Here is a 16237-nt window from a genome sequence, read left to right as displayed (position 1 = left end):
AATTCAGTGATGCTAATGCCATTTAATGTCAAGAGGAAATGGGGGTTGGATTCTCTGTCTTGTTAGAGGTAGCCATTGGCTGACACTTGTGTGGCACGAATGTTACTTGCCAAGTCAGAGCTCTTTCTGCATATGGGCACGGACTGCTTCAGTATCCGAGGAGGTCACAAATGATTCTGAACACTGCAGTGAACATTCCCACTTCTGACCTTATGATGGAAGTAAATTCATTGATGAAGTAGCTGCATATGGTTGAGCCTATGCCGCTACCCTGGAGAATGCTTGCAGTGATATCCTGAGTCTGAGGCAATTGACCGCCAACAACCATAACCATCTTCCTTCGTGCTAGGTTTGACATATGAACATATGAATTAGGAGCAGTAGTAGGCCAGTTGACCCCTCAAGCCCACTCCGCCATTCTGATCTGATTACAATCTCAATTCCACATTCCTGCCTACCCCGATAACCTTTCATCCCCTTGTTAATCAAGGATCTTTTTAAGCTCTGCCTTAAAAACATTCAAGGACTCTGCTTCCACTGCATTTTGGAGGTAGTGTTCTAAAGATGCTAAACCCTCAAAAAAAAAAAATTCTCCTCATCTCAGTGTTAAATGAGCAACCCCTTATTTCTAAAAGAGTCACCTCTGAGTTCTAGGTTCTGCCACAAGGAAATATTCTCTCCACATCAACCCTGTCAAAACCCCTGAGGATCTTAAAGGTTTCAATCAAGTCGCCTCTTACTCTTCTAAACTCCAATTGGGGAAGTGTTCTAAAGACGCTAAACCCTCAGGAAAAAAGTCTGCCTCATCTGTTTTAAATGGGCATGAACCCCTTACTTTTAAACAATGACCCCTAATCCTAGATTTTCCCCACAAGGGGAAACATCTTCTCCACATCCATCTTGTCAAAGTCCCTCAGGATCTTATGTTTCAATCAAGTCGCCTCTTACTCTTCAAAACTCCACTGGATACAAGCCTAGCCAGTCTAACCTTTCCTCAGAAGGCAACCTGCCCATTCCTGGTATTAGTCTAGTAAACCTCTGAACTGCTTCCAATGCATTTACATCCTTCCTTAAATAAGGGAACCAATACTGTACACAGTACTCCAAATGTGGTCTCACCAGTGCCCTGTACAACTGAAGCATAACCTCCCTACTTTTGTAATCTATTCCCCTCACAATAAACAATAATTCTATTGGCTTCCCTAATTACTTGCTATATCTGCATACTAGCCTTTTGCAATTCATGCACTAGAACACCCAGATCCCACTGCATCCTCACCAATTAATTAATATGCTTTTTTTTTTATTCTTCCACCAAAATCAACAATTTCACATTTGCCCACATTATATACCATTTGCCAGATCTTAGCCCACTCACAACGTATGTCCCTTTGTAGCCTCCTTATTTCCTCCCTATCTTTGTGTATTCAGCAAATTTAGTAACCATACCTTTACCTTTTCATCCAAGTTATTTATATAAAAAGTCTAGACCCCAGCACTGATCCCTGTGGCACACCACTCATTAAATCTTGCCAACCATAAAATGGCCCATTTATGTCTTCTGCTTCTTGTTAGCTAGCCACTATCCATGCCAATTTATTACCCCCTATATCACAAGCTTTTATTTTCTGCAATAACCTTTGACATGGCACCTTATCAAATGCCTTCTGGAATTCTAAGTACATACATCTACCAGTTTCCCTTTATCCACTGCACCTGTTACTCCTTCAAAAGTCGTCCAATAAATTACCTAAACATGATTTCCCTTTCACAAAACCATGTTCACTCTGCCTGAATGTCTTGAATTTTTCGAAGTGCCCTGCACTAACATCTTTCATAAAAGCGTTTAACATTCTCCCTATGACAGGAGTTGAGCTAACTGGCCTGTAGTTTCTGCTTTCAATCTCCCTCCCTTCTGAATTAAATTTTGAACATTTGCTATTTTCCAATCTAATGGAACCTTCCCCAATCCTACAGAACTTTGGAAAATTAAAACCAATGCATCAACTATCTTACTAGCCATTTCCTTAAAGACCCTAGGGTGAAGTCCATCAGGACCCCAGGATTTGTCAGCCCACAGCTCCAATAATTTGCTCAATGCCACTTCACTGGTGATTGTAATTCTCCTAAGTTCCTCCCTCCCATTTCTTGATTTGCAGCTATTTCTGGGATGTTACTTGTATCCTCTAGTAAGGACTGATGCAAAATACCTGTCAATTCATCTACTATCTCCTTACTTCCCATTATTAATTCCCAAGACTCACTTTCTATAGGGCCCCCAAGGCTCACTTGGCTAACTCTTCTTTTCCAAAATATTCATAGAAATTCATAAAACCAGGCTTCACATTTCTAGCTAGCTTTCTCTCGTACTCCGATGCTGGCTTGATAGCAAAAGCACACTCTCTCACCTCACCTCTTGAGCTTAGTTCTTTTGTCCATGTTTGGACCAAGGCTATAATGAGGTCAGGAACTGAATGGCCCTGGTGGAACACAAACTGAGCTGGAAATCTCAGGAGGCCAAGATGGATCATCCACTCAGCGCTTCTGGCTGAAGATGATTACAAGTGCTTCAGCCTCATCTTTTTCACTGGGCTCTCCCATCACTGAAGACAGATATTTGTGGAGCCTCCACCTCCAGTCATTGTTTAGTTGTCCACCACCATTCACAACTGGCTGTGGCAGGACTGCAGAACTTCGATCTGATCTGTTGGTTGCAGGGTCACTTGCTGCTAAAACTGTTAGGCATGCATGTAGTCATGTGTTGTAGCTTCACCATGCTGACCCCTCATTTTAGATAAGCTGGGTGCCGCTCCTTACATGCCCTCCTGCACTCTTTCATTGAACCAGGGTCGATCCCCCAGCTCGATGGTAAATGGTCGAGTGGACGGTATGCAGGCCAGTTACAGATTGCAGTTAAATACAATTCCGCTGCTGATGGCCCAAAGCCCCTCATGGATGCTTGGTTTTGAGTCACAAGATCTGTTTGAAATCTATCCCATTTAGCATGGTGGTGGTGCCACTTTGATAGAGGGTATCTTCCATATGAAGACAGGACTTCACCTTCACAATGACTGTGCTGTGTCACTCCTACCAATACAGTCATGGACAGATGCATCTCCAACAGTTAGGCTGGTGAGGACAAGGTCAAGTAAGCTTTTCCATCTTGTTTGTTCCCTCACCACCTGCCGCAGACCCAGTCTAGCAGCAATAGGACTTGGCCAATAGTAGTGCTACTGAGCCACTCTTGGTGATGACCATTGAAGTTCCCCACTTAAAGTGCATTCCGTGCCCTTGCCAACCTCCCTGCTTCCTCCAGTGTTCAACGGAGGAGTACTGATTCATCAGTGGAGGGGAATGAGAGGGGATCTCATTGAAACATATAAAATTCTAACAAGGCTGGACAGACTGGATGCAGGGATGATGTTTCCTCTGGGTTGGGGTGGTGGTGGGGCTGCCTAGAACAAAGGGGTCAGTCTCAGGATATGGGGTAGGGCATTTAGGACTGAGGCGAAGAGAAACGTCTTCACTCAGAGGGTGTTGAACCTGTGGAATTCTCTACCACAGGAGGCTGTGGAGGCCAAGTCACATACTTGAGGAGGAAATAGATAGATTACTGGATTCTAAAGGCTTCAAGAGATATGGGGCGAAAGTGGGAGTATGGCATTGAGACAGGGGATCAGCAATTATCATACTGAATGGTAGACCAGTCTCAAAGGGCCAAATGACCTATTCCTGATCCTATTTTCTAAGTTTCTATTTGGGGGGGGGGGGTGGCAGCAGGTGGTGACCAGCAGGATGTTTCCTTCCCTATGTTTGCCCTAATGCCATGAGACTTTATAAGGATTGAATCAATGTTCAGAACTCCCAGGGCAACTTTCTCCTGATCTGCATAGCACTGTACACCACCTCTAAGTCTGCCCTGCTAGTGGGACAGGACATAGCCAGGAGTGGTGATGGTGGTGTCTAGAATATTGTCTATAAGGCATAATTCCATGAGTATGACTATGTCAGGCTGTTGCTTGACAAGTCTGTTGGACAGCCCTGCCAATTTTTGATACTTATAGAATACTGAAAGGCCTGGATAGAGTGGACCTGGGGAAGATGTTTCCATTACTAGGAGAGACTAGGACCCGAGGGCACAGTCTCAGAGTAAAGGAAAGATCTTTTAGAACAGAGATGAGGAGAAACTTCTTTAGCCAGAGAGTGGTGAATCTATGGAATTCATTGCCACAGAAGGCTGTGGAGGCCAGGTCATTGAGTGTATTTAAGACCGAGATGGATAGGTTCTTGATTGGTAAGGGGATCAAAGGTTACGGGGAGAAGGCGGGAGAATGGGGTTGAGAAACTTATCAGCCATGATTGAATGGCAGAGCAGACTCGATGGGCCGAATGGCCTAATTTCTGCTCCTATGTCTTATGGTCTTATGGACACAAGCCCCCAGATGCACTGAGGATTTTTGAGGTTGACAGAGATGGGCTGTTATTTCTGATGTAGCTGGTTGTTACAACTGAGTGGTTTGCTAGGCCATTTTAGAGGACAGTTAAGCATCAATCACATTGCTGTGGGTCTGGAGTCACATGTTGGTAAGGATGGCAGATTTCCTTCCTTGAAGGACATTAGTGAACCTGATGTATGACAATTGACAATGGTTTCATGGTCATCATTATGGAGAATAGCTTTTTTTTTAAAATCCCTAATTTATCTCCAGGCAATAGCCTGAGCCTTCGGATTACTGATCCAGTGACATTACCACAAAGCCACCATCTCTCCCATAGGTTTTAAAATGACACTTTCTGCTGGTCAGAGGGTTATTGACCAAAGGATCCAGAATTATGGTAATCGGCAAAAGCAGCACGGACGGTGATAATTTATTCATTTATTTAATTTTAAATTATTAAACAGCATGTTAATGATCTAGAATGTACAAAAAAGGCGATGGAAGCAGATTCAATAGATCCAAAAGGTAATTGAACAAAAATGCAAAGGGGGAAACATTTGCAGGGCCTATGGGGAAACAGCAGTGAGGTGGAAATAATTGGAATGCTCTTGCAAAGAGTTGGCTTAGCCACAATGGGCCAAATGGCCTCTATATCATGTGACTCAGAAATAATGAAGTCAAAAGATATCACATCATTCTCTTTATCCTCTGCCATACAAAATAATTTTAGGGCTGGATAACATTGGGGTTTTAGAATTAGCAATTTCACTTGTGACAAAGTATACAACAATGCTAGACAATTTTGAAAAAATTACTGCAAGATTCCACAATCTATAAATTGCAAATTGTATGAATTTGAATTCTCAAATAAAAATTTGCCTTGTTGTAAGGCTCAGACTACAAGTTCCACATTAAGAAGAATTTTCAGTCACTCCATGTTCGACAGCTCTAAATATAAATTAAATCTTAAATTATTGTTCCAGAAATGAAAGGGTACTGGGAATCGATTTTCACATCGAGGTAAACAAGGAATGTGGGCGGTCTAACACCTATAAAGTCTACTTCTGAGTGTTTCAAATTGGCATGAATTGAGAACATTTCAAATTTGTGCTTCGTGATTCAGTTCTGCAAAGTACAGTGCTTCCTAGTTGAGTAGCCTTTACAGAAATAGGTATAAAAGAGACATTGAAAATATAGGTATCGCACTACAGCGTTTACGGTTTTTGTTCCCCCACACAATGGGAGAAATTTAATGTTTTTAAAAAGTGGGTTTGGCAGTGAGGGGCATTTAATCAGCTGAGAGGACCTTGAAAAGCAAACCCCAACAAGGTTGCTTGCAGGCTTCCAGGGATTCCTTGTTCAAAAGGCACCCATTGACTGATTGAGGAACCAATCATTGGGAAGTTGGCAGGTTGGGGGGGGTGGGGCTGAGAAAGGCATCCCCTGACCTTGCTGCTGAGCCCCTCTCTCTCTCATTACCACTATCCTGCCAACACTCACCTGTGACCTGGGTCCCTCAGCAATCCTAGGCCTAAGGTGTGTTCATTACTGGTAGCCATTGCCATTCCCCTGGTGGCACCGCCAAGCAATACAGAGCTCTGCCAAACTCCAATTAGGTAACTGCTTTCATGAGTGGGATTTCCACCTACAAGGTCTTCGATCCCAGGGAAGGCCTGCTGCAGGCTAGTTAAGTGCCCAATTAGTGGTCCTTCCCAAGAGGAGGCAACACAGGGCTCTTGCTGGCAGGGGGAGACCCCCGTCATCTCCATCAAATACCACCCAAGGGCTTATTTTACAATGTAATAACTTGTACTCCTGTACTCATTGCTCATATGGAACTTTCTGATCTAGGATTACCCCTTGACAGAATTATTACTTCCAAAAAAAAAAAAATGCTTTTGATAATTTCTACTGCTTGACAAGTTGTCTCAGGGCCACACATCCACAATCTCCAATATTTAACTGCAACTGCTTGCATTAGGAATATCAAAAAGTGCTCATTTTTAAAAAAATATATTTACAATATTCTCACCAATTTTAAATGGAAAATATAACTTTTCTTCAATCCATCTGGCTTTCAGGCATACACTCAGCAGGTCTGGCAGCATCGGCGGAGAAGAAAAGAGTTGACGTTTCGAGTCCTCATGACCCTTCGACAGAACTAGGTGAATCCAAGGAAGGGGTGAAATATAAGCTGGTTTAAGGTTGGGTGGGGGGGGGGGGAGGGAAAGAGAGAGAGAGAGAGAGAGAGAGAGAAGTGGAGAGGTGTGGTGTGGTTGTAGGGACAAACAAGCAGTGATAGAAGCAGATCATCAAAAGATGTCACAAACAACAGAACAAAAGAACACAGGTGTCGAAGTTGGTGATATTATCTAAATGAATGAGCTAATTAAGAATGGATGGTAGGGCACTCAAGGTATAGCTCTAGTGGGGGTGGGGGGGAGCATAAAAGATTTTAAAAATATTTAAAAATAATGGAAATAGGTGGGAAAAAGAAAAATCTATATAATTTATTGGGAAAAAACAAAAGGAAGGGGGAAGAAACAGAAAGGGGGTGGGGATGGAGGTCAAGACCTAAAGTTGTTGAATTCAATATTCAGTCCGGAAGGCTGTAAAGTGCCTAGTCGGAAGATGAGGTCTTGTTCCTCCAGTTTGCGTTGGGCTTCATTGGAACAATGCAGCAAGCCAAGGACAGACATGTGGGCAAGAGAGCAGGGTGGAGTGTTAAAATGGCAAGCGACAGGGAGGTTTGGGTCATTCTTGCGGACAGAACGCAGGTGTTCTGCAAAGCAGTCGCCCAGTTTACGTTTGGTCTCTCCAATGTAGAGGAGACCGCATTGGGAGCAACAAATGCAGTAGGCTAAGGTGGGGGAAATGCAAGTGAAATGTTGCTTCACTTGAAAGGAGTGTTTGGGTCCTTGGACGGTGAGGAGAGAGGAAGTGAAGGGGCAGGTGTTACATCTTTTGTGTGGGCATGGGGTGGTGCCATAGGTGGGGGTTGAGGAGTAGGGGGTGATAGAGGAGTGGACCAGGGTGTCCCGGAGGGAACGATCCCCACGGAATGCCGATAGGTGGGGGTGTAGGGAAGATGTGTTTGGTGCTGGCATCATGCTGGAGTTGGCGGAAATGGCGGAGGATGATCCTTTGAATGCGGAGGCTGGTGGGGTGATAAGTGAGGACAAGGGGGACCCTATCATGTTTCTGGGAGGGAGAAGGCGTGAGGGCGGATGCGCGGGAGATGGGTCGGACACGGTTGAGGGCCCTGTCAACAACCGTGGGTGGAGAACCTCGGTTAAGGAAGGACTGTCAGAGGAACTGCTTTTGAAGGTAGCATCATCGGAACAGATGCGACGGAGGCGAAGGAACTGACAGAATGGGATGGAGTCCTTACAGGAAGCGGGGTGTGAGGAGCTGTAGTCAAGGTAGCTGTGGGAGTTGGTAGGCTTGTAATGGATATTGGTGGACAGTCTATCACCAGAGATTGAGACAGAGAGGTCAAGGAAGGGAAGGGAAGTGTCAGAGATGGACCACGTGAAAATGATGGAGGGGTGGAGATTGGAAGCAAAATTAATAAATTTTTCCAAGTCCCGACAAGAGCATGAAGCAACACCGAAGTAATCATCGATGTACCGGAGAAAGAGTTGTGCAAGGGGGCCGGAGTAGTACTGGAACAAGGAATGTTGCACATACCCCATAAAGAGACAGGCATAGCTGGGGCCCATGCGGGTACCCATAGCCACACCTTTTATTTGGAGGAAGTGAGAAGAGTTGAAGGAGAAATTGTTCAGTGTGAGAACAAGTTCAGCCAGACGGAGGAGAGTAGTGGTAGATGGGGATTGTTCAGGCAAATGTTCCTATGATGCTACCTTCAAAAACAGTTCCTCTGACATGTCCTCCTCCTTTCTTAACCGAGGTTTTCCACCCACGGTCGTTGACAGGGCCCTCAACCGTGTCCGGCCCATCTCCCACACATCCGCCCTCACGCCTTCTCCTCCCTCCCAGAAACATGATAGGGTCCCCCTTGTCCTCACTTATCACTCCACCAGCCTCTGCATTCAAAGGATCATCCTCAGCCATTTCCGCCAACTCCAGCATGATGCCACTATGTCCTCCATGTCGCTTGCCATTTCAACACTCCACCCTGCTCTCTTGCCCACATGTCTGTCCTTGACTTGCTGCATTGTTCCAGTGAAGCCCAACGCAAACTGGAGGAACAACACCTCATCTTCCGACTAGGCACTTTACAGCCTTCCAGACTGAATATTGAATTCAACAACTTTAGGTCTTGACCTCCCTCCTCCATCCCCACCCCCTTTCTGTTTCTTCCCCCCTTCCTTTTGTTTTTTTTTTCCAATAAATTATATAGATTTTTCTTTTTCCCCACCTATTTCCATTATTTTTAAATATTTTTAAATCTTTTATGCTCCCCCCACCCCCACTAGAGCTATACCTTGAGTGCCCTACCATCCATTCTTAATTAGCACATTCGTTTAGATAATATCACCAACTTCGACACCCATGTGTTCTTTTGTTCTGTTGTCTGTGACATCTTTTGATGATCTGCTTCTATCACTGCTTGTTTGTCCCTACAACCACACCAACCCCCTCCACTTCTCCCCCCACCCAACCACCCCCCCCCACCTTAAACCAGCTTATATTTCAACCCTTCCTTGGATTCACCTAGTTCTGTCGAAGAGTCATGAGGACTCGAAACGTCAACTCTTTTCTTCTCCGCCGATGCTGCCAGATCTGCTGAGTTTTTCCAGGTAATTCTGTTTTTGTTTTGGATTTCCAGCATCCGCAGTTTTTTGTTTTTATTTTTGTTTTTATCTCAGGCATACACCATCATTTGAGTCAATCACTGGAGGATTCCAAATTCAACTCTTAAAACTCCTGCTCCAGTCTCTGTTTATTTCAAATGCATACTTACGTTTCACTTAACTGCTCTTTCAAATAGCCAGCAGAGGCATGGTGGGCTGAATGGCCTCCACCTATGCTGCAAGTTTCTATCATTGTAACCCAAAAGCAGAATTAACAAAGCATGATTTGTAACTATTTCATGCATCCTTAAAGGAAGTCTAAATAGGGAAAGCACGAAGAAGAACAAGCAACAAAAATTTAATGGGCCAAGTATTCAGATCATTAGAATTTATTCATTGTGGGGGGCTGGAACAGGAAAACAATCAGAAAAGCTAATGGAAGGCTGGGCATTATATGAAGAGGTTTAGAATATAAAAATGAAGCACTGTATGGCACAGAGATTGCACACAAGTTTTTTGAGAATGGCAAGGTGAACCACATGCATACTTCAGTCTGTACATAAACTCCTAATGGTCAACATTGTTAACACATTTTACTATTCTTTGCTTCTGTGTTTGCAGCAGATGACCAATTTGGATCTGCAGCAGTAGATCCAGAGAATGACCAATATAAGAACATAAAATCATAAGAAATAGGATCATTCAGCCCTTCGATACTGCTCTACCATCCCATAAGATCATGTCCTTAACTCCACTTTCCTGCCTACTCCCCCATTAACCTAGGCTACCTTGTAGATCAAAAAGCTGTCTAATTCAGTATTAAATATATTCAATGGTCCAGCCTCCAATGCTCTTTGGGGTAGAAAATTCCAAAGATCAACAATCCTCAGAAGGAATCCCTTCTGATCTCATCTTAAATGGGAGCCCCCTTATTGTGAAACTGTGCCCCGTAATTCTAGAAACCCGGTACAACTGTAGCAACACTTCGCTATTTTTATGCTGTACCTACATGCTAACTTTGTGATTCACGTACAAGGACACCCAGGTCCCTCTTTACTGCAGCATTCCGCAGTTTCTCTCCACTGAAATAATATTCTGCTTTTCTATTCTCCGTCACATTTTCCCACATTATACTCTATATACACACTCTATATCCTCCCCACAACTTTTTTTCCTACCTAATCTTTCCATATATCATATGATTTGGTTACAATACAGTTGGTCCCTTCATCTAAGTCATTAACATAGATTGTAAATAGATGAGGCCCCAACGCTGATCCCTGTGGCACTCCTCTAGTTAGTCTGCCAACCTCAATGGTCCATTTATCCCAACTGTTAGTCAATCCTCTATCAATGCTAATATCTCACTCCCAATGCTATGAGCCTCTTATGCAATAATGTTTTTTTTGTCACCTTACCAGAATGCCTTTCGGGAATCCAAATACACTATGTTTATTGACTCCCCTTTATCCACCCTGCTCATTACCATCCTCAAAGGACCAATAAATCTGTCAAACACAATTTCCCTTTCACAAAATCATGTTAACTTTGCCCGACTGTATTATGCTTTTCTAAATGTCCTCCAACTGTTTCCTTAATAATGGATTCCAGAATTTTTCAATGACAGATGGCAGGCTAACTGGCCTATAGTTTCCTGCTTTTTTGATAGGGGTGTTATGTTTGCCGTTCTCTAATCCGCTGGGGCCTTTGATAAGATGCACACAAAAGATTAAAACACAAGATAAAATCACAGAGTTAGGGGTAATATATTAGCTTGGATAGAGGATTGGCTAACCAACAGAAAGCAGAGTCAGGATAAATGGGTCTTTTCTGGATGGCAAGCTGTAACAAGTGGGCTGCCACAGGGTTCGGTCCTTGGGCCCCAACTATTTACAATCTATATTAATGACTTGGATTCAGGGATAGAAGGTACTATAGCTAAATTTGCAGTTGACACCAAAATAGGTGGGAAAGTAAGTTGCAATGAAGAAATAAGAAATTTACAAATGGAAATGGACAGGTTAGGTGAATGGGCCAAAATCTGGCAGACAGAGTTTAATGTGGATAAGTGAGAGGTTATCCATTTTGGTTGGAAGAGTAAAAAGGTGACATCATTTAAATGGAGAGAAACTTCAGAAAGCTTCAGTGCAGAGGGATCTGGCTGTCCTCGTGCATGAATTGTTGAAAGCTAGTATGCAGGTACGGCAGGTAATAAGGAAGACAAATGGAATTTTGGCATTTGTTAAAGGAATAGAGTATAAAAATAGGGAAGCGTTGTTGCAACTGTACAAGGCATTGGTGAGACCGCACCTGGAGTACTGTGCACAGTTTTGGTCCCCTTACTTGAGGAAGGATGTAGTTGCACTGCAGGTGGTTCAGAGGAGGCTCACTAGATTGATTCGACTGCTGGGGCTTGTCTTATGAGGAGAGATTTAGCAGTTTAGGCCTATACTCGTGAGAGTTTAGAAGGATGAGAAGATATCTAATTAAGGTATATAAGATGTTAAAGGGGATAGACAAAGTAGACATGGAGCAGATGTTTCCCCTTGTGGGGCATTCTAGAATGGGAGACCATAGTTTTAGGCTAAGGTGGTAGATTTAAGTCAGAGATGAGGAGAAATTACTTTTCTCAAAGGGTCGTGAATCTGTGGAATTCACAACCTCAGAGTGCAGTGGATGCTGGGACGCTGAATAAATTTGAGGAGATAGACAGATTCTTAATTAGTAACAGGTTGAAAGGCTATGGGGAGAGGGTGGGAAATTGGAGTTGAGGCCAAAATGAGATCAGCCACGATCATATTGAATGGCAGGGCAGGCTCAAGGGGCTGAATTGCCTCCTCCTGCTCCTAGTTCTTATGTTCCAAGAATCTAGGGATTTTGGAAGATTACAACCAATGAATCCACTATCTCTGCAGCCACTTCTTTTAAGACCCCAGGATAAAGGCCATCAGGTCCAATGAACTAGTCAGTGTTTACTCCCCAGCTTTCCTAGTATTTTTTTCTCCAGTGATAGCAATTGTTTTAAGTTGCTCCCTCTCTTTTCCCCTCTATTTTCTATCATTACTGGGGTGCTTTTAGTGTTTCCATCATGAAAACAGATACAAAATACTTGTTCAAAGTATCTACCATTTCCTCCTTTCCCATTATTAATTGCTCACTCAGTCATCCTCGAAGGGACCAACATTTACTTTAGCTACTCGCTTTTTATATACATGTAGAAGCTCTTACAGTCTGGTTTTATGTTACTTGCTAGATTACTCGCTTTCTAATTTGTCCTCCTTTATTATTTCTTCATTTATCCTTTGCTGGTTTCTAAAGCTTTCCCAATCTGCTGGCCTACCACTACTTTTTGCAGTATTGTACACTTTTCTTTCAACTTGATACTACCCTTAACTTACTTAGTTAGCCATGGACAGTTCATATTTCTTGCAGAGCCTCCTCTCTCAATGGAATACACCTTTAATTTATGAAAGGTCTCCTTAAACCTCTGCCACCACTTATCTACCATCATACCTTTTAACCAATTCTCTCAGTCCACTTTAGACATCTCGTCTACATAGCTCTGCAATTGCTGTTAAGAGTAAGGCACTAGTTTCAGATCCAAGTTTCCCATCCTCAGACTGAACACAAAACTCCATGTTAGGATCACTTTTCCCTTTACTAGGTCATGAATTTATCCCGTCTCATTACACAATACAGGTGTAAAGTAGTCTGTAATCTGGTTGATTCCACAATTCATTGTTCTAAGAAACTGTCCAAAATGCACCCATGAACTCACCTATGAAGAGCCACTAATAGGGATGAATACTCAAAAGCAACTATTTGAAAAGATATTGGGATAAAAATTCAAAAGTCACCATGTCCAAATAGTGAAGGAGACAGCTGATATACCAAGGTTACTTATCCAATAATCTTTGAAAAGAAAAGAATGTCAGAAAATCATAGGTTGGTTACTCTTTCTTTGATTGTAGATAACCTTAAGAGTCTATAGGAATTAATGAGCATTTAGAGAAGCTTGGACTAATCAGCATAAATGTAAAAAGTGTTATAACATTTACATTATGCATTAATGTATAATATTACAATATTAGATAAGTAATAGAATCGCTTTTGAAGAAATGACCAAGGATATGAACTTACATTTGAATCATGGAAAGGGCACAGTAAAAGATCATTGCAATGATACAGGGAGCAAAACATTATAGTTATGAAGCAAGACTAAAAAAAATTGGAATGTTTCACAACAGATGAAAGGGCAGTCAGGATCACCACAAGAAGAATGAAGTTATTAGAATTTTCTTGCTTAAGGGTCATTGGGATATAAAATATTACACCACAAGTGGCTACTGAGGCACAAACAATACAGCTAAAACAAAATTGGACAAATATTTGAAAGAATAAAGGACAAAGATTTGAAGGTGGCAATAAAGGAGAAAGAGCTGAGGACAATCAGGCAAGAAACCCACTAATAATAGAACAGACAATAACCCAATTCAATGGCTGCTTCAAAGGGTTAGTGCCTTTCAATTCACTTTCCCTGGTATGGCTACTGTTACGATCCCAGCTATGAGAATACTGGACAAGCCTGATGTTTGATTATGATCTACCTAGCCAGATCATAACATTTAAAGAATTTAATGCATGGAAGAACCCAGGGTAAGGAAATCAGTGGCAGGGCCAAGATTGAATTGCAACACCAAAAGAGCCTTTCCAATACAAACTAAATAATACAAAACTTGAATAAAACAAACAAGAAATCATGACTACATAGGTACACTAAGCAAATAAGATAATGATTCTAAACAGTGAACTCAATCCAAAAGACTTAGCCCAGTTCAACATTTTCCACTTTGGCTTTCATTCCAGTAGGCTTTTAAATATACTCATACCCTGGAAGGCAGTTCTTTTTTCTCTTAGTCTGGCTGCACAGGTCACAGCTCAGGTCTATGGTATATTCCTACCAATACAACCTGCTGGTCCAAGTCTCGGCGTCACTAATGGTCACACGCCACAACCCACAGACAAGTGTAAGCAGTCCCTCAACACGTAGTCATAGCTGGACTTCTTTCTTTACAGAGCTACGCGATCCTACCCAATTCTCTAGAAATTTCTCTTTCCCTCTCTAGACATACAGAACTGAGTTTTCTGGTTAAACACAACAGACTGGGTGCCTGTAGCCTCAAGGTCAACTTCTTACACTTACACCAATTTTCCTTTTAGAGTATAGCTCCACCCTTAGCAATTTTCTTCATAGCAACTTCAGGGATTTCTTGCTTCCCAAAGACTCCCAACTGGGTCAAAAGTTCAAGCATGGTTTGTAAACACACACAGGCATACTAAACCAAACCGATTTACCTTAAGCTGAAACCAAAACTCTACATTCTTAACCTTTAATATAATCCACAATATAAACAGTTATAACACTGCACATGTGCATTTTGGCATCCTGTAATATCTTTAATAGTAACTTGATTCTGACATTCAGCCCAGTTTTGCCATGCTCAACATTTCCAGAATTATCTGATAGAAACAGAACAACAGCACACCAGTAATATCCTTGCTAACTTGCCGTCTGTCTCAATCTCAGATAGAGCTGGCTATAAAAACAGGTTTAGATATTAAGAGTACCATAGTGCCTCGCCCACCCTTGTCCTGCCTTTTCACTGCTTCTGGGTTCCCCAAACCCCATCATTGTAAAAACTTATCCTTAACTGGTTCAGTATAGACAGGGAAGATATATGGTCAAGCTGTAAGCATAAACTATTGTCTATCATTGCCTCATTCAGTCAAATGGCCCATTCTATTATGTTTGCAAATGCATTAATTTTCTTTACTGCATATAGAAATTAAATTCCTTTATCAGAGACAGATTCATATAAAGTGAAATAACTATTTCATCTTTAGTATTATTAATAATTCTCAAAATTAGCTGGTCAGAAAGTGAACTAGAATGTAAGACATTTAAAACACAGAAAATGCTGGACAAACTCAAGCAGGTCTGGCAGCATCTGTGGAGAGAAAGAGTTAATGTTTCGAGTCCAAAATGACTTCTTTGGAACCCCGAGAGTGCCGAAGGAGAGTCATGTTGGACTCGAAATGTTAACTCTACTTCTCCCTCCACAGATGCTGCTAGACATGCTGAGATTTTCCAACATTTTCTGAGTTTATTTCAGATTTCTGGCAACCACAGTATTTTGTTTTTGTAGAAATCAAGACAACCCATTGAAGAGTCAAACTACATATTAAACAGAAGAATTTGTTGCATAAAATTTAGAAAATCACAAGTTTCAAGTAGGAAGTGAAATGTCATAACATTTACTGCAGTGATTAACTACTTCTGGTAATGTTGCCTTTAACAAAAGACAAGGTAAAAGATGTTTGACATGAGCTCACCCAAGTTGTGGCGCTTGGACTTTGCGTGCTCGTGTATGTGTTTCTTGGTGAAACAGCCAAAGAACACACAATACAGGCAGGAATGGAGCCGGTTGAGGTGAGCACCACACATGTGGCAAATGCAGGATTTTGCCTGGAAAAAAAAAGAAACACACGTGAGAGGACAAATATTTTTGGAACAACCGCCACAGACAGGCCTTGGTGCTATTTCACACTTGCATTCCACAACCATTCATATGTACTGTATCCCTTTGCATTTAGGGACAAGTAGCATTTCAATGTACAAGTAAAACTACAATCTGTAATATACCCGAGTATATTTTCCAAAATGTAAACAATGAATAGTGCTCAAACTCCAAGCTGCACACACATTAAGAGTTGCAACTGGTTGCTTTAAACGATCAAATTCAGCAATAAAAGCCATATACAAATTTGCAGATTAACCACAGACCTAAAATTTTTTTTTAAATTAGATCCAAAGTGCCTTTTGAAGACAGAAATAACCAACAAGAAATTCAGCAATAACCTGCTCACTGATGCTCAGTTTGGGTTCCGCCAAGGCCACTCAGCTCCTGACCTCATTGCAGCCTTGGTCTAAATGTGGACAAAAGAGCTGAGCTCAAAGAGACAATGCAAGAGTGACTT

At 42.1% G+C, this 16237-nt stretch overlaps 1 protein-coding gene across 9 annotated transcripts in view; it reads right to left on the bottom strand.

Annotated features, from left to right (window-relative positions):
• usp22 (ubiquitin specific peptidase 22) overlaps positions 1-16237 on the bottom strand; it is a 115828-nt gene that overhangs the window by 56452 nt on the left and 43139 nt on the right. For all 9 annotated transcript variants that reach the window (XM_041207001.1, XM_041206999.1, XM_041207000.1 and 6 more), the window contains one exon: positions 15593-15725. In XM_041207001.1, the coding sequence (XP_041062935.1) occupies positions 15593-15725 (133 nt within the window). The remainder of the gene's footprint in view (positions 1-15592; positions 15726-16237) is intronic.

The sequence above is a fragment of the Carcharodon carcharias genome, chromosome 15, assembly GCF_017639515.1.
Source record: "Carcharodon carcharias isolate sCarCar2 chromosome 15, sCarCar2.pri, whole genome shotgun sequence".
NCBI lineage: Eukaryota > Metazoa > Chordata > Chondrichthyes > Lamniformes > Lamnidae > Carcharodon > Carcharodon carcharias.
This window is presented reverse-complemented; position numbering and strand designations above follow the sequence as displayed.